This window comes from Eulemur rufifrons, chromosome 28 (genome assembly GCF_041146395.1).
Source record: "Eulemur rufifrons isolate Redbay chromosome 28, OSU_ERuf_1, whole genome shotgun sequence".
NCBI lineage: Eukaryota > Metazoa > Chordata > Mammalia > Primates > Lemuridae > Eulemur > Eulemur rufifrons.
Window position 1 is genome coordinate 3873734 of NC_091010.1, and position 18603 is coordinate 3892336.

The 18603-nt window shown below is 54.1% G+C and overlaps 1 protein-coding gene across 2 annotated transcripts; it reads right to left on the reverse strand.

Annotated features, from left to right (window-relative positions):
• Positions 1-1112: 1112 nt before the first annotated feature.
• On the reverse strand, positions 1113-13836 carry CXCL12 (C-X-C motif chemokine ligand 12). Of its 2 annotated transcripts, none has more exons than XM_069459801.1 (4): positions 13691-13823; positions 9508-9625; positions 7354-7440; positions 1113-2109 (listed from the first exon to the last, which is right to left on the reverse strand). In XM_069459801.1, exons 1-4 carry the CDS (start codon positions 13749-13751, stop codon positions 2094-2096), a joined length of 282 nt encoding a protein of 93 aa, XP_069315902.1. In that variant the 5' UTR covers positions 13752-13823; the 3' UTR covers positions 1113-2093. The 2 variants fall into 2 exon arrangements, with proteins under 2 accessions (XP_069315902.1, XP_069315901.1); XM_069459800.1 differs by lacking the exon at positions 1113-2109 and adding an exon at positions 2120-4764 and having other exon boundaries at positions 13691-13836.
• Positions 13837-18603: the final 4767 nt, after the last annotated feature.

The window sequence follows — 18603 nt, forward strand, 5'->3', positions numbered from 1 at the left end:
CCCTGTAGTTTCTACTCTATTTTCCTCTCTATGAAGGAGAAAGAGAATTGATTTCTTACTTAACCATAGTCAGGATTTGGGGTCATATTTGTTTCCTCCAAGCAAGAAAATTAATGATTCTGGTTCAAGGATTGGGGGCAGGTACTTCCAAATTTTTCACGAGAGATTTCTAAGTATCTTGGATTACCTAGAAAATGACTATCCCACTGAAAATTCAATATTTCATGTATAATTCAGGAGCACTGTGTGATGAGTTAATTTCAAAAGAGGGTTTTGAAACTAGTTCTGCATCCCTTATAAGATCCCTCAGACTTTCTTTTTTCAATATAACATAGCTGGTTTGAGGATTTTACTTTTTGTTTAAATTAGGGGAAAGTTTTGGTCTGATGGATTTTGCCTTCTGCCAGGAAGATCTAATTTAAAGGAATATTAAATGTTACTAATGACCCCACAGATTATTAAATCTAAAACGCCAACTACTCAAAGTTATTTTATGATAATTTACTTTCCATATGTTGCATACAGTGTCTTGTCCACTGATATATTTCTTTGCTTCGGCTTTCTTTTTCCACTTTTTTCATTTTAAAAATGTTACTGAGGTCTTTAACCAAAAGGGAAAGTATTAGTGAGACTGAATGAAAAACAAAACTAAACAAAAAACCTCAAGTGCTTGTCTTTTTAAAGCAAAAATTTTAAGTGGCTTAATGCAACTCTACAATCTGCCTTCAGTCAAAGGGAAACACTCCGAATGTCAGGAACTTTCACTAACTCTCCAGATAGCCCACAGCTGTCTCAGAGAGATGCCCTGCTGGGCGTCCCGGAAGCACAAGGTCACCTGCAGCAGCAGAGAGGGCCCAGGGTGTAAGGTTAGAGATGACGGCATTGACGAATGGTGAAAAAGATGAGGTTAGATTTTAACTGGGAAAGAATCTTCACCAGGATTGATTATTTTATGGGTTGGGTTTTAAAAACTAAAAGCAAGTTGAGAATTCTTTTCTTGTTTTCCCCAAACAATGCTGGGTTTGGCTCTAGTTTTAAGGTATCAGCAACTACAGAGGTTCAGAAGTCCCCTGAGGTCCACACTGCTGCAAACCACATTCCCTTGGGTGCTGTTTATTGATCGACATGGTTTTGTGATCAGTGAGGGAACCGAGCCAGCTCACCCCAACGGACCACAGCTCTGATGAGGAACCCAGTCACAGGGCTCAAGGGGCCTCCCACCGAGCCTTTGCATATGAGGAACAGAGGGTGCATCCACCAAGACACTGGTCATGGATGAGGACACTGGCTTTGAACAAAAACACAGAATTGGACAATGGACACTATTCCAAGCAAGACATAGACATGCACAGTGTTTTCAGGTAGCACAAGACATTTTGATTTCCTTCTTGGTGCTGGTTTAAATTAAAGCTTTGGTCTTGAGAGAGTTCTTTTTTGGGGTCATGGAGACAGTCTTGGAGGCACATGGTGATGGATGAGAGACAGAATGATGAGAAGAACATGATGGATGTGGAAGAGAGCTCCGGATGAGGGCTGGTCTCACTCTGCCCTGGCCTCACACTCCTGTCTCAGCTCAGGGAAGCCCTGCCATCCTCACGGGGCAGGCGGGCCCTCGCCCCCGTTTGGAGAATTGGGGAGCCTCCTGCCTGGCCCTCTGGAACCTTCCCTCCACCACCCCACACGGCAGACGTCAGCCGTCACTATGCTTTGCCCGTGCTCACGGGTCCTGGTGGCTTCAGCCCAGGCATGATACTGGCTCCCAGCCTGCGCAGCTGGGAGAGGCGCAAAATCCAGGAACGCCTATGACTAGGGGGCTCTCTGGGAAAGATACCATAATAAAGCAAGTAAAATAATGGCCTTAGTCTAAGCTCCTATGTGTCACCAGTGACATTGGATAATCAAACTACATGAAAAATAAACACCATGTATTTTACTACATAATCAAATGGTGAAAGTAAGGCAAAGTGTGCAAAACAAAGCCCTTGGCAAGACTCTGGGCCGGGCCGGGCGGGGAAGCGGCCGCAGGCCCTTCCTAACACTGGTTTCGACCTGGGCTCCTACGGTAAGGCTTCCTCAGGCGACTGACCCACCTCTCACATCTTGAACCTCCTGTTGACAAGAACAGAGGGAGACACCATTAAGGCGGGTCCCACCAGGCTGGTGACCCTGAGCCCGCTCCAGCAGGGCGGCTGCCCGCACGGATGCCCAGGGGCTCCCCTTAGCTCGAATCGCCGGTCTCCCCGCACCGGCACGGGAGAGCGGGAGGGTAGTGAGAGAGCAGCCAGGGCTCAAGCGGAAGGATGGGATGAAGGCGGGAAGCAGAGGACAGAGACGCAGCGAGCACGGGTGTGGCAGACGCAGGACAGCACGGAGGCACTGCACAGGGTCATGTGGCCGGCCGCCGCCTGCCCGCTGGGCCGAGGCTCAGGGCTCACAGGACTCTGTTCGGCCTCCCCCTCCCCGAGAAGAGGCACTTCCCATGGCTTCCATCAACCGCCTGGGCCCTCGCACCTCTAGGCCAGGCGCTGCACTGCTGCTGGCCCGGTGGCTTGGCCGGAGGTGGCACCTGGCGTGGGTGCGTGGGCGGCCGGGGCTCCCCGCAGGAACACGTGCTGGGCAGTGCAGGGTGACCGCCGGGCACCTCTCACCTGGGCCACCTCAGCTGAGCGAGCACTTCCTAGTTTCAACCCACCACGGTAGGGAATCCCAGTCGGGCTCTTCGGCTTCCAAGGCGGCCCTGTCTTCCGCGGCTGGGCCTCCGCCCTTCCTTAGAGCGTCATAAGCGCTTGGGAGAGACAGGGGGGCCCCAGGGCCCATGGGGCCACACATAATGGGGGGTGCTTGCTTGCATTTGTTAGTGTGGGCCCCACTCTTAGTCCCTGCAGCTTCCGCTTTGGCTGCCCCCCAGTGGGGTGGGCGGGAGGCAGTGTCCCCTGGTCCCTGCAGCAAGCAGTCTGTCACCTCAGGGCAGCATCAGCTCCGCCCTCTGTTGCTAGAGGGCCAACAGCTCTCCATGCTGCCCCAGGACTGACTGCCCAGCCCTCCCTCGGCACAGAGCCCTGCTGCTGTGTAGTCTGAAGAATGCGGGTGGGGACACAGGTCTGATGGTCTTGAGGAGCCTTTGTGAGGGTCCTACAGACCAGAACCGCCCCTGGCTTTCACAGGAAGGACAGCAGCCCTGGGGAGGCCTGCCAGCAACCAGGTGCCCTGAGGTGGGGGCAGGGACACCAGGGCACCTGCACCCCCAGGGCCCAGGCCTGGGGTCTGTCCCCAGGGCTGAGGACAGGGATTGGGCTGGAGAGCTGCCCAGAGAAAAGGGACAGCAGTGGGAAACAGACGGCCCTTGGCTGCAGCGCCCTGGCAGGACACTTCTCCAGTGAGGAGAGCAAATGGCTGCAATCACAAGGGAGCTTGTTAGTGCACAAGGGACACAGCACTGGGGGCCCCAGGTGGGCCTGACTTGCGGGGACCTTGGGGCTCCCTGCTCTTGAAACCCATTTCTCCAACCTCTAACCACTGCTCCTTTCCGTGTGCATTTATTGAAGTTATGACCGGGGCTCTGGGGGTCGGGCTAGGCATGTGTCTGTGTGAGGTGGGAGGAAGGGTGACAAATCCAGGGCATTCTTTTTCAAAGCATGACTGAAATCAGGGCCTTGCTCTCCTAAAGGGTCCCCATCCTCCTGGTCTGAATTAGAGAGACTTGGCAAAAAATCTCACACATAAATCTGCAGGGCTGGGGAGGGGGTGGAGGAAGGTTCTAGAACTTAAACCATGTCCAGTTTAGGCAGATAAGGTACTTCCCATGAGCGAGGACTGAGGCAGCTGTACCCTGCAGCCCAATCACAGCATCATGCAGAAAGCAGGAGGGGGCAGGCTGGGAGTCCCCAGGGCTCTGGGCCCTTCGCACAGTTCCAGAACACATCTGTCCTCCACATGGGGGACCCCTTTAAAGACTCCACAGTAAATTGCTGGAAGAGGAGGCTCCCTGAGAAGTGTTTCCACGTCTGCTCTCTGGGAATGCAGCATTCCCTCCTGCTCACCCCACAGTCTGCAGAAACCCACCAGGCTTGGAGGTAAGGTGGCCTACATAGCCCTGGGAGGAGGGGCTGGGGATGTCCCTTCCCGGGCGGCAGAGTGGTCCAGGGCCTGGCAACAGGTACGTGGAGAAAGCTAGGGCTGGGCCCTATGGACTAGTCAGTTATCCCCTACCCTGAGAAGGCCACAGAGGGTGGAGGGCGCATGTCCCTTCCTGGTGAGGCCACCTCTGCTGGGTTAGCAGGCTGCTCTGTCTCCAGGGGAGTGCAGACTGCAGGTGGGCAGAGCTGTGCGCTCCTGAGCGAGTGGGAGAGGGAGGGAGGACGGGCTGGGAGCTCCCCAGCCAGGGAGACGCTGGAGACCCCGGCTGTTCCAGAGTCCTGAGCACGCAGGATCCGAGGACCCCCGCCCCGGTCTCTGCACAACTACTTTCTTTCTTCATAACTTAGCAGACCAAGAAGGGCCTTAAAAAGCACATAAATACAGGAGCTGGTGTGGCCAGTGGGGCGGCAAAGCGCTGCTTGCCCCGGAAGTCTGAGCACCTGCCCAGGCTGCAGGGGTCGGCCCTGGAGCGGGGTCGAGCAAATCTACAAAGCGCGGAGCAGAGTGCACGTCCATCTCCAGGTGGCAGATAACTAGTTTTTCCTTTTCTGGGCAGCCTTTCTCTTCTTCTGTCGCTTCTTTTTTCCTATCTTTTCTTTTTTCCCCACTTTTTCTTCTCTGCGCCCCCTTAGATAAAATTAGTAGAACCATTAATAAAGTTGAAATAAACAAGAGCTCGTCTCAGTCTGCACAAGATGTAACGCTGGCCCATGTATCAGTTTAACTCTGCAGTCCCAGGCCTGGAGGCCCCTGGTCAAAGCACTACTCATGTCAGTAATTCATTAAAATAAACTAGACATCTCCCCCCATTCAGAGTACTCAACAAGCTCCTATAAGGCCTATGAACTGGTTATAGTGGTGGCCAAGTTGCCTGGCCCTGGTGCCTACTACCTGCCATGAGGACAAGGAATCCACATCTTGGAGGTAGCAGGGGGCACACCCAGGGCCACGCTGCCTTGGTCGTCTGTGCCTCCCACCCTGCCCCGCTCTCATCGGGTCTCCTTCCTTCTCAACACAGAGCCGCACTCTGTTTTCTTGGAGAAATCTCTGCATTTCCGATTGAATGATGCCTTGGAGGCTGGAGGCCCCAGGTTCAGATGGCATCCAGGACAGGAGAAAGAAGTCAGCCCCGTCCCACCTTCTCCTCTCTGGATGCCTGTGAACACCCCTGGGGATGACTGGGATTGTTCTGGAGAACGAGGGAGAGAGCTGGTTAGCAGAATTTTATTAGAGCAACTGGCTCATGACTGTCACATTAAAATGATTCAAGCCGAATGGTATTTAATGATTTATGTGGTGAGGCCACCTGTTCCTGTGTAAGCTTGATATTAACCACAGCCTGGCGTCATGGGATTTTTACATGGGAAAATGTGAAAGCTCGGTATTACTAGGGTTGAGTCTCCGGGGATTACATGGGATGTTAGGAGAACCGAGGAGGAGGAGGGAGGGGAAGAGGAATTAGTGAGTCAAATATTATTCTTCAGAAAACTAGCACTGTTACTTCCATTGGGTTAAAAAAAAAAAAGATGCAAAAACTTGAGCTGCAGGTCTAATCTGCTCATGAGAAAAGCCCATACGGCATCACACATGAGCTCTGCGGAAGGGACCTATGGCACCTGATCAGCAGGCGGGCTTATTTTTATAAACTTCAGAAATGCATATGAGCTCCATCTCTAACAACTAGTGAATTTTATTTCAGGTAAATAAATTCCCACATACAGTAGGAGGTTTATATCATGGAACAATTAGCATTTTATTGCTAGTGCAGATAATGTCACATTTGATACAATTTTAGTACAAGTGAAAAAATACACTGTGGCTAACATTGAAAAGCTGCAAACACATGTATATATCATATATATTTCTTTACAAATTGTCAGTAGTTTAAGATAATAGAGAAAAGCAAACTACTGACATATATATGGCTCCACTTCAAATATATGAATTGTTTAACTATAAATATATTCTGAAATACATTTGTTTTCTAAAGAAACATAAAAAAATGTGCACAAAAATATATATAAAAAAATGCCTTGCAAAAAGTTACAAATACCACTAGGACCATCTGTGGATCACATTTATGCATGGAAATTTCATCTTGCCACAATTCTGATTGGAACCTGAAACCCTACTGTGGCTTCAGGACGGGTGAGTGGCAAGATGCTGATTTATTCATTTATTTTTCATTTCTGATTTCAGAAACCTCAGAGTCTGTAGAGCCTTCATGGCATACGTTGGCTTCAGAGGCAATCACAGAAACCAAATTCCTCAAAGCAAGCTCTCAAATTTAAAATTGCATTTGATTCTGCAACTACTTGTCTTTTGTGGGAAAGCAGGGGCATGATCTCACGTCCCCAGGAGAGGGCTGGCTCCGTTCTGGAGGAGGCCGAAGATGGATCTCACAGAGGGCCCAAGTCAGGGGCAGGCAAGGGGAGGAGAGGGATGCAGGGCAGGAGCCCCAGCCATCACCCTCCTCCCCACCGTGCAGCAGTGATCAGGCTACAGAAACGAGAAGCGGAAGGCAGATGAAGCATGCTCTTAGAGGCAGGGAGAGGGTGGAAATGGCTGGGACAGGGTCTCTGAGCACAGTCCCCAGTGACAGCAGCTTTTACGTGAGCCAATCACTGAACTTGAAAGAGGAGGTGAAGGCGGTGGCCAGTGGCCACTGTTTAGCACTGGTTGGTATCTAGGAGCCACAAGCTGTCACCCTTGGAGGGGTGGCCTCTGGCAGGAGCCTCAGCGTCCAGAGGAAGGACGGTTCTCCCAGCTCCCTGCTAAGCCACCACCTGACTGTGCCCAGACTCCCCAGGGAAGAAGAGGAGAAGCTCCAAAGCAAACCAAATACAGATCTTGAAGTAATCATTGATTTTAAAAAACGGTAATGAGGATGATGTGATTATGATGATCATGAGGGAACTGACTGGTAGGAAATGCTGTTGGGATAATACAATTTCTTAGAAAAACCCCAGTTATAAAAGCTGCAATGTGCAAGGGTAGGGGACTCGGATGAACACAGCTGCAGCACCGTACTACATGCTACAGATGCAGTGTCTGTATGCTGCAAGCCTCAGGCCCAACCCCAGATCAATGCACCACCCGCAGGCACACCCAGCCTCGTGCTTCGGCACCCCCCACCTCTGCCCTCTCATCGCGCACAGGGTTTTAGCTTTCCTCAAGTGGATCTAGCGGGAAGTCCTTTGTGGTGGCTGTGCTTACTTGTTTAAAGCTTTCTCCAGGTACTCCTGGATCCACTTGAGCTTTGGGTCGATGCACACTTGCCTGTTGTTGCTCTTCAGCCTTGCCCTGCAGGGACACAAGAGGCAAGAGCGCATAGCTCAGCGGGAGGAAGGCATCGCCGACGCGTGCGCTTGCTCACTCCGCACCCCCTTAGGACCCTCCCTGATGCCAGGTTCTCCGTGTGGCAGGCTCAGCCGCGAGAGCCACTCCCCAGGGCGTCCTGGGGAAGGCACCACACTGGCAGTGTGGCACACGCCATTGCAGACATACGGAAAAGTGACCAAAGTCTTTACAGGGGAGTCCAGGGAGAATTCACATGAGGGAGCATTTGAGCTGCCTCTGAAGGATAAGTAGGAGAGTGGAAAGGGAATAAAGGCGAACAGAAAAACAGGAGCAAACACACCAACAGGGTCAAAGGGCACAGAGGACGCTGAGGAAGAGCAGGGAACAGAGTGTTCAAGAATCCTGTGGCCAGGTGTACGGGGAGAATGGAGAGCAACAGAGTGGATTTTCGTTTTGATGGATCCACTTGAGAGTACCTGAAATAGACTTGAGGACAGACATGAGAACAGACTTAAGGACAGACACAGGAGGACGCCTGGAGGCAGAAGACCCATCAGGAGGTTCTACAGTAGTGAGGGTGGGTGGGGGGTAGCAGTCCAATGAGGGGAGCAACGGTGCCGGTGGTTTGCCAGAAAACGGTTTCCAGAGAGATTTTACAAGTTCACTGAAGGGTTCTTGGTCTCATTAATTTTTGCAAAGGTCAGCCCGGAAAAGCCTCCCTACATGCAAATTCCTGGGGAAGACCTGGGCTTGTCTCTCTGGATCCCACTCTGCAAAGACCTGGGTGCCGGGTAATCCCAAGCAGCCCAGGGCCACCCTGCCCAGCCACTTAAGAGTCTGTGAAGACAACTAAGCCCCAGGACAGTAGCTCAGGAGCACCCAGAGAAGTCTTCAAGCAGCCTGTCCCTTCAGTGAAGGAGGGGTGCATTGGGACGGTGGCTCAAAGCAAGGCACACTGGAGTGCAATCTGGGCACTGCCATTTATTAATGTTTGCCCAGACCTGAGAACTGTATTTGGCATCTTCACCTTCAAGGCGCAGTCCCAGGCAAGTGAGCCAGCACCATCAGTGCTGTAAAGGAGGTCTGCACTAGCTAAATTCAGTATCATTAAAATACTCCTCACAGGAGACACAGGATTTTATTGTAGGCAAAGTAGTGAAAAAACATTGATCTTCTAGTGCCCTGAAACATACTGCAAATGATAAATACATTCCAGTCAGCAAAGGCTAGAAAAGAAGAAACACAAAGAAAATGAAACCTATAACAGTTGTTGTTGGTAGAAGAGTCTCCGGGAAGTTGCAGCTTTGGTTCCAACTGCTGTGTCCCTACTCCATTTTTAGCTTGAGCATTTTTGAAAAAGTGGATCCTCCCCAGGAGACTCCGAGCTCTCACCTCCCCACGTCTAGACACAGGACCTCATGGGCACAGGAGGGCCAAGCAAGGGACTTCCAAGCACGTGGCTTTCTTCCCGCACCTCTCCTAGCCTTCTGCACCCCAGGCGAGATCTTCATGCATGGTGGATGTGTGATTTGGGTTTTCCTTGTTTCCCGCATGAATGAAATCAAATGTGAGCAGCTGCCATTAACACCAAGCAAAATAAAAAACTCGTGTGTTGTACTTGAGAAAATGCAGGTTAGTGATCTGAAAATTTTCAAGTTTCATCAAGTGGTTAAAGATGACTTAAACTGAATTTGGGTCTCGTAAGTTTTTGCTACATGACACAGGATTTCGAACACCAGAGCCCTGGAACTGGCAGGACAGACAGAACTGTTACTAGCAAAGGGCTGGCTATTTTACTGGCCTTCAGCCAAAACCGCGGTGAAGCCCGTGGTTTCTCTAGCCTAGAGGCACCCAGTTATGCTGTGCTGAAGAAAGGAAGCTTGGGAAGAAAAGAGAAGAACCACTGGGAGCACAGCAGAATGCGCAGGGCAAGAGTAGTTGCTGTTGATTATGCCAAGCTCAAGGCTGGACACTTGGCAAATGTCATTTCAATACCATTAATAAGCCTGTACTAGATGTTAGTACATCCATCAGATGCAACATCCCTGGAGGATGACATTCAAGACTTACACAATCTGAAGGGCACAGTTGGCAGTGTTGAGGATTTTGAGATGCTTGACATTGGCTCTGGCAACGTGGCTTTCGAAGAATCGGCATGGGCATCTGTAGCTCAGGCTGACGGGTTTCCCTAGAAGAGGTAAGGAGAACAAGGCAATTTGTCACCCTACCCGGCTTTGGGAAACGTGTGTCTGGGTCTGCAGCCAATGGGCAAGATAGTGCAATGATGGCAGGTTAAGGATCAAGAGATGGCCTCGGTGGGCGGGGCATAGGCACATTCTGGGAAAGGGGGAAAGGCCATCTCCTCCTCCTCAGGCTGTGAATTCTGGCTGGATGCAGGCTCAGCTTCTACAGGGCAAGGGGACAGAAGGGCCTGGGGAGAGATGGGCCCCAGGAGGGTGGAGAGATTAAATTAGAAGCCACCTGCTCAGGTATCACAAGATAAAAGTAGTAATTACAGGAGATAACGGTTTCAGTCCAAGGTACTGGGAATCCCAATTTTCTTTACAAAATAAACTCCTACAGGGGCAACTGCGAAAGGCCTCTCTACGCAGGGAAGGGGGAGGGGGAAGAGGGAGGCTCCAGGCTCCCTGCCCCGCCTCCTCTGGCAGCTCTCAGGAATGCCGTCCTCCTCCCAATACCCTCCCCCCACCCCCAGCATCCTCTCTCCTCACAGTCACCTTAAGCCCTGGAAACCACAAAGAATCCCGGCTGCTTTCCTACCTGGGAGTCCCCAGAGGGCAGGACAAGGGCCCGCCTTCTCCTCAGCTTTTCCCCAAGGCTTGGAGATTAGTGGGGCTGGAGTACAACGTGGCTTCCATTGCCTGTGCAGGGATGCTGCAGCCTTCGAATTGTATTAAGATCTTTGCAAATTCACCAATGTATAAAAGGCCATAATTGATGCTCATTAGTGTAAATTAGCAAGGGGCTTCTGCAGAACCCACCACTCACCCTTTGAGTCTAGAATTGCAAACCCTGAGGGGCTGGGATTTGTGGGGCTATTTTTTGTTTTTTGTTTTCCCTGCAGACTTTATCCAAGCTCCACTTAATACCCCAAATTATTCGAATCTGTGGATCCTTTCATCAGGGATTAAATGTATGCCTGAGAATATTTAGCCCAGAGATTTTTTTTTTTTTTTAAAGAGTTTACCAGTTTACAGAATTCTGGGAAGCCTGGGTGATCCTGAAGTTCTGCACCTTTGGGAAAGAGAACTGGGCAAGTTGGAGGAAGTCTTGTGAGTGATGGGCTTATTTTATTTTTTCTACAGGCTGCGTTCAATTGTGGGCTGGGAATAGCAGTGTATTTAGACACTGAGTCAGAGGAAAAGCAGACCACCCCCCACCCTCCACCCTCCCCAAAGGCAACACCCTGAAAACCAGAAGGAGAAAGCCTGGATCAAGATGCCCAGTGACTCAAGGCGCTGGAGAGACAGGGAGAAGCCTTCACATTTACACCTAATATGACTACAGAAAGCCACCTCTGGGCCCACTTCCAGCAACTGCATTGGTTCTCCGCAGGGGATGTCAGTACTACACTGTAACCAGATCACCTGGGAAAGCGACCCTGAAGGCTGGGGGCCAGGCAGCCTGGGTAACTGGGGAGCCACAGTCTCCTCTCTGAGTGCTACATCTCCAGGTTTCCCTGGGTTTCTCCTGGGTCCTTCGGAGCTGAGGGGGGTGGGGGTGGAGGGTGCACAGGAGCACTGGAGCCTGGTGATGAGACACAAGTCCCAGCCTCAGAGCAACAGTGAGCTTGAACATATGCAGCCCAAGTCCAAGTGCTCCAGCCTTGGCGGGGGGTGGGGGGTGGTGGTGCTGCAACTCTCCAGAGTCCCTGAGAAGCTGTTCTGGCCCCACTAACCAAGCAGTGGCCATCAGGCCAGAAATCAGAGCCTGCCTATTCAGAGCTCAGGACACAGGCTTTCTCTCTCTCCTGTCCTGGCCACCCCCTGGGATTATCCATTTTCTTCAAAGGCAATTCTTATTCTTACTCCCAGGACTCAACTGCCAGCCTAAGGCAGGGAATTCCAAAAGGGTTTTTAAAGTGACAGAGCCCCCAGGTGTTCTTACCAAGAGAACTGGGTTTTATGTCCACCGTTTGTTCTTTCCTCCAGCTTTTTGTCTGTATTACTAACTTTTCCAGCTGTTTTAGATGTTACTCTGTGCATGGGCAAGAGTCTTGACCAGCTCCAATGCTACCCTGGATTTGGGACCTGGGAGCTTGGCACCCAGAGCAGTTTCCAGAGAGCCTTCTGTGCCACCAGGGCAGAGACTAGAGCCCCGCCAGCCGCTCCAAGCAGGCCTGGGAATGGGGCCATCCTGGGTTTAACCCCAGGAACCCCAGGGCACCCAGGGGCCCAGATGGTTGACTCAGGTCAGCCAATGGGCGGAGGGTAGGGGCACCAGCAGAGCTCTCTCCAGTGCAGCAGCTGGGGACTAAGTGTGGGGTCAGAGGGCACACACGCACTGGGAGGTTAAAAAAAAAAAAAAAAGCATTCTGCCAATGCATGCACAGAGAACCAGCCCAGCCTGGAGACCAGGACTCTGACCTGGCTACTTGGCTGCCAAGAGGGCAACTCTGAGGGGCCAAGCAACCCAACTTTTCCCAGGGTCAGCAGGGGTCTGTGACACACCCCACTTTCTCTGTGCTTCCCCCAGTTCAGCTGCACAGGTCCTGGGTCCCTGCATTCCAGTCCCACAGTCCCATCTGCAGCACTGGGGGCAGGGTGGGGATGCACTATGACACCTCCACCCTCACCAGACCACTCAATCATTAACGTCCAGAGTGCCCCATGGCCTGGGGTTCAGTGTGAGACACAGCCTCAGATACTTTTTCAGCAACAAGAAAAATTCTAAATTGCCTCCAACCTGGGTCCTCTGCAGCTCTGACCAGCAACTTGTTATGTTTTTAAAGAACACTTCCCAGGCAGTCACCTGCGACAGGGTCAACCCAGCCTCTCCTGCCAGGCTCAGACGCCTGCCGCGGTACCACACTGGAGTCCAGTACCACACTGGCGTCCAGCGAGGAGCTGCTGCTGGGTTTGCCAGAATCCTGCCTAGCGCCTGGGGCGATAGCCTGGCGCAGACCTCCCTCAGCTGCAGCAAGAGCACTCAGAGTGTCCTTCAAACCTTCCCAGGAAACTTCGCAGCCAAGGAAGCCAGTGGCCGGACTGACTTGGTTTTGTTTTGTGTTCAGAGGCAACAGTTTATTTGGTTTGCAGCAGCGGTGTCCTGTGACCCGGCAGCGAGTTTCTCTTAAGCATTTAAAAAAAAACAAAAAAACTTCTCCCGGTGAAACGGGACACCACCATTCCCAGTGGCCCAAGGCCTCCGCGATTGAACTCTGCTGCAGCTCTCGTTCTGAGGCAGAGCGATCAGCCGGTTGGTTGACAAAGGCGCCAGTCTGCAGGTGTGTTTAGGGGCTGGGGAGGGGAGTGCAAGACGCGGACCGCCCCGGGCCTCTCTCGGGTGAACCCAGGAAGAGGCAGGGAGACAGTGGCTGGAGCGCGCCTAGGTCTGCGTCGCCGTGAACCGCGGAGCTGTGCAGAAGCACAGCCTGGCGGGTGGCGCAAGCCCAACAGCTGCGCCGCGCGGCTCGCCTGCGCCTGGCCCGGAGCCCCGCGATGGCGCAGGGGGAGGACCGGCTTTGCGTGGAGGGGACGCAGCGCAGCTGCACTGGACCTCACAGCCAGGACAGGCGCGTCGCGGTATGAGACTGGCTTCGCAGAGCCTTCTCTCCCACACGCACGGCGTGATCTCATCTCCAGCACTGCGCGCAGCGGGACCTCGGAGCCCACTCACCGCTGGAAACCGAGCCCGTGCGGGGAAGGCACTAGCTGGGGGGTGGGCGGGCAGGGGTCTGGGGCCCCTCCCTGCGCCTCCTTTTCCCGCTCCGAACGAACGCGCCCTCGGTGCGCTCCTGCCCAGTTAGCCCGCCTGACCTCCCAGTGCTGCACGCTCGAGATCGGGCGGCCGCTCTTTGCGGGGAGCAAAACCTTCGCACTACGCGTGGGGCTTGGGACGCGGCGCCCCGAGGGAGCGCGCCCCGCGAAGCAGGCTGTCGCAGCCTCTGCTGTGCCAGGCGGTGCAAACCGGGTTCGCGACGAGCGGCGCGGGCGCAAGCAGAGGCCCGGAACGCGGCCCGAAGCCCCGGGCCTGGAGCCCTGTCTGGGCCTCCGCCGCCGGGCACACTCACCGTCGCTGAGGCAGAACGCCGTCAGCACGAGGGCCAGCATGGCGATGACCTTGCAGTCCATGGCGCGGACGGCTGGAGGGTGGCGGCGGCGGACGCGGGCTGGACGCGGAGAGGACGCGGCGGCGGACGGAGAGTGAAAGTGCGGCGGCGGGAGGCGCGCGCTGGGCGCTTTAGAGGGGAGAGCGGGCGGGGCGGGGCCGCGGCGAGGGGCGGGCCGGGAGCCGAATCTTGGCCGTGGCCGGGGTCTCTGACGCGCGTCCCCCTCCCACACGGCCGCCCCTCGGGTCGCCTTACTCTCGCCCCTCCTCCGCGGCCGCGGTGCTCCAGGGACCACTGTGCGCTCGGCCTTTGACCTGCTCCGGCCTCACCGCTCTGCTCCGCGGGCCCGCCGCGCAGTGAGCCTGGGCTGAAGCGCCAGTTACTGCTCCCATCTGCAGATGGAGAGACCGAGGCCCTTGGGTGGAAAGTGGGGGACGGGTGGAAAACTAAGGGGACTTGGCCTTTCGATGGTGCGGACTGCATGAGAACCAACGAAAAACAAGTTGGTCCCAGTGGGGAGCCTGCTGGGCTGCGCGTCCTGAGGCGGCCAGAGCGTCCTGGTCCTGTGTTCCGCGCGCACGTCGCGCTGACCTCGCGCCTGGCCGGACGCGGCAGCGGGCATGCTGCGCCTAAGCGAACAAACGGCCTTTGCGTTCAGAGTGACTCCAGCGTGGCACACCTGAGCCTGACTCCTCACCTGTAGAATCGGTGTTCTAAAACAGCGCGTTGTGCCGCTGGTGGCGACACAGCAGCTCCCCGCGCGGCTCTCGGCGAACGAGAATTCAGCCCTTCGTACCTGTTCTCTCAACAGTGAGCAGGTCTAATCCCAGTTCCTCTCCAGTGGAACGGGAGACTAAATGACCACCTCCCAGCCCCCCAGGGCCTCGGCATCATGTCTGACTCATAGTCCTCAATAAATTGAAGCTGGAAATAATGTGTTAAACTTCAGTATTTCCTGCCTTTCCCAAATGAAAGCCCAGAGCGGTGAGAAAACGCCCACCCGTCCCCGCCTCGTGGGACGGTGCTCGCGGCGTCGGCCATGCGGGGCCAGAGAGCCAAGCCCACGGGACCTCTCGGCGGTGTGCATCCCCTCGGGCGCACTGGGACACTGCACAAACTGAGACACGACAGCCCCAACACGGAGGGCGTGGTGAGGAGGGCGCCCCTTTGGGCCCAGCTTTGGGACCACGGGTGGCTCCGGCCCCCTCTCCCTGCCCTTCTCGCACAGCCAGTCAGTGGAGCGGGTTCTGTCCCTGAGTCCTTCTGAGGGGTGCGCAATGATGACAGATCGCTGTCCCTGGGAAGTCCTGGAGTCCTAGCCGGTGGGGGCGCGCAGGCCACGGGGCCTGGGTTCAGCAGCTCCGTCTAGGGTCACGGGCCGGGAGCCGTCAGGAGGCTCTGAGGGCCCTGGGACTCCTGCGGGAGCGGTGGGTGTGTTCTAGGCTTGTTCGTTTTTTCCCATAACCACTTTGGGCCCCAGCGAGATACGCTGTGAGTTACTACGACTCACTCACCCCGGGCCGACCCCACTCCTGGGTACTAGAGGTAGGAACGGGAACCCCACCGACTTGGCCCCCGCCCTGAAATAATTAACAACGCGGTGCGGAATGAAGTCCTGGTCCCGGAGCGCGCAGGCCAGTGCTGTCCAAGCGGTGACCCGGCGCGGACCGGCCCACGACAGCGCTGGGCTCGGGCGCCCTCTGCTGGCCCGCGACTCAGGCCCGCGCGTTCCCGCAGAGCGGGTAAAACCCGGGGAGCGGGGCGGGGGAGGGGTCCCCGCAGTAAATCCCCCTCCTGAGCGTGGGCGCGCGCCGTGGAGCCTGGAGCCCGGAGCTTAGCCAAAGCCAAGCTGTAAGTCTGGCCAACGCCAGAGCCTCTGGCTGCTTTTTGTCAAACTGCCCCCTCGGCCGAGGAGGGGGCTCTGGGAGGGGCCCGCGTGGGCTGAGGCGAAGGCTAACTAGGGCCTCAGGTCTGGTTCTTGCCCCTCTCACAGGTGCCCTGCGGCCCCAGGACAGACATCTGCGGACCCACCCCTTCCCCCGTTCATTCATTAAAATAATTATTTTATTGAATGAGCACCTACTGTGTGTTAGACATAGGCTAAGTGTTTGAAATACTTTAGGAAAGGAGGCAAGTCCCCACCCTCCTGTAGTTTACATGGGGTTAGGGTTTTAAATAGGGTGGCCAAGGATCTATATTTTAGGTAAAATGTCCACAATTTAACAGTTGACAAGTGATTTAAATTTAAAACTTTGTGCATCTTGGGACCTTGGTCCAAACTGCAGATAGCTCAGGGCATCAAACTAGCTGTTTTAACTTGGGCTCTACCTCACTCAGCCACAGGGGCCTGCCACCCTCTCCCCTCTGTCCCTTGCTTAATCTACCCTCTCTGCTCAAAAGGCTCCTATTCCCCATCAAGGCCTAAAGCCATGCCCCCTTCTCTGGGAGGTCTTCAGGCGTCTCCCCCTCAGTGCAGGAACTCGGGGAGTTGGAGAATGGCTGCTTTTCAAGGACACCGTATGGCGCAGAGTTCGAGGTGGCAGGCAGGGGTCTGGCGGCTGAGTTAAAACTAGCCCACTCCCCTCTGGCCGGCCTGGGCTGCTCCCTCCTCCGGGTTCCCTGGCTGGGCTTGCAGGAGGAGCCTGGCACAAGGTTGAGGTTTGCACTAAATCAGTGCCGTGCAGTGTGTAACTGTCAAGGTGGCTTTAGTTGCTCCTCAGAAAGCAGTATTAAAAAAATTAGATTTATATATTTACTCTTTAAAGTAATAAGACAAAATATAGCTAGCACATTAAAGGCAGACATTTGAGATGTTACTCAGGATCGGTTTTGGTTTAATAAATATGTGATTCAAGTTTTAAAAAGTAAGTCAATTTAAACTAACATAACATGTAATAGTCTAGGTGGTTGGGGACATAACAAAAATTCTGATAATACAAAGAGATTTGAAGTGTGAAACTCCTGTCTGCATGCAGAATTTTTTTTTGTATTATTTGACATCCTCCCATCCCAACCTCCCTTTTAAAAGAAACAATTTAGCCCCAAAGTGGTGAAACATAAAATCCTAGAAGGGAGGACAACGTCTTTCTCACTCGCCCACCGGGTGAGGCTGGCGAGTGCTGGTCCAGTAGTGCTCAGGCCCCAGGAAGATGTGGGGCCATGTGGGACCCTGCGTGCCCTGGGCCCCCCAACCCCAATCAGGAGTGCTCCCTCTCCAGCTCTGCCAGTCTCTGCCCTTCCCACCCCCCACCTCTGTTCTCCCACTTTGACACCTCTCACTGGGGTTCAAGAGCAGGTGTCCTGCTCTTGAGGAAGACAAATTCTCATAGCCATGCTGCTGTCGTCTGTGCAGTGGGTACCCCAGCTGTTACATCCATTGTGGGTTTAGTAAGTGTGCAACCACTTGGCCCAGAGAAGGCCTTTAGAAAGCTATTTAACAGTTCTGTTTACAAAGGACTTCAGTTTGCCTTCTCTGAATTTGTCACATTTGGTACTAACAGAGACCGAGCTCACAGAATAAGCCCCGCTATCTCAGCTCTGAAGACAAGGAGCCCAAGGCTCAGAGTTGAGGGCCTTGGCTGACATGGTAGAGCCAGCCAGGGCCAAAGGCATGACTTTCTGGGACCAGCATCTCTGCATTTTGGAACATCAGCAAAGCCCTGGGAGCGTGCTTGGGACGTAAGTCACTTCTGTGGAAGTCATCCAGGGAGACTCTTGGAGTCTTGTACCCAGGGCCAGGACTCAGCATTTGTCCAGCTAGCCATGATTTCCTTGACTAGATCCCAGAGTGGCCTCGGCAGCTGCTTCCAAAGCAGCCTCAGGCTACCCTGGAGGGAAGGAGCCCAGAGAGGGTGAGCTGGTTCCACAGGCCTTGGGGTATATATTCAGGCAGGACTCACCTTCAGGAAACATGCCACCCAGCAAGCTGGGACTTTGGCCTAAGGTGGCTGTTCCCAAAGACTCTCCCTCCCTGGACACTCCTGAGGAAGGAGAAGTCTGAGAATATAGGACTAACAAACTCAGTTTCTCCCATACTCTCACAACACAAAGCACTTCTGTGGCCTCAGGTATGTGGGGGTTCCCCACAAACAGAGCAGGTGGTCCTGCAGCAGCAGGCGCCAGCTGGGTGTCCTCCAGTTCAAATCAGTTCTGACACTGTCTACCTGGAGGCAGCGTTAGAGCCCACAGGTGGAGGGCTCAGTCCCCCAAGACTGCTCCGCCCCACTTCAGATGCCAGCCACAGGCCAGGTTGTGACCTGTGCTCTGACCAACAGGCTATGCATCAGGGCCCTGCAACCCCTTCCTTGGGTTTGACCAGTTTGCTAGAGCGGCTCACAGAACTCAGGGCAACACTTGTTGTTACTGGTTTATTATACAGGACATTACAGAGGATAGAGAGGAGAAGACACACAGAGTGAGGGACAGGGGAGGAAGGCACGGAGCCTCTCTGGGTGTGCTCTCTCCAGGGACCTCCACTCTCTGCACGCTCTCAGAGCCCTGCCCTCCTGGGTCTCTATGGCGGCTTCGTTACGTAGGCACAGTTGGTTACACCACTGGCCATTGGGGATCAACATAGCCTTCGGCCCCTCTCCCCTCCCTGGAGGTTGGGGGGTGCTGAAAGTTCCACCCTCTAATCCTGCCTTGGTCTTTCAGGTGAACACCCCCATCCTGAAGCTACCTAGGGGCTGCCAGCCCCCAGTCAACTAAGCCAAGGATTTTAGGAGTTGTATGCCAGGAAGCTGGGATGCCGCACATATTTATATTAATTTTTTACAACATCACAGTTGGTATTTCCTGGCACACCCCCCAGGAGTGTCAGACTACCGGGGCTAATGTTCTAGGGCAAATCAGTCCCACAGGGCCCAAGGGCTCAG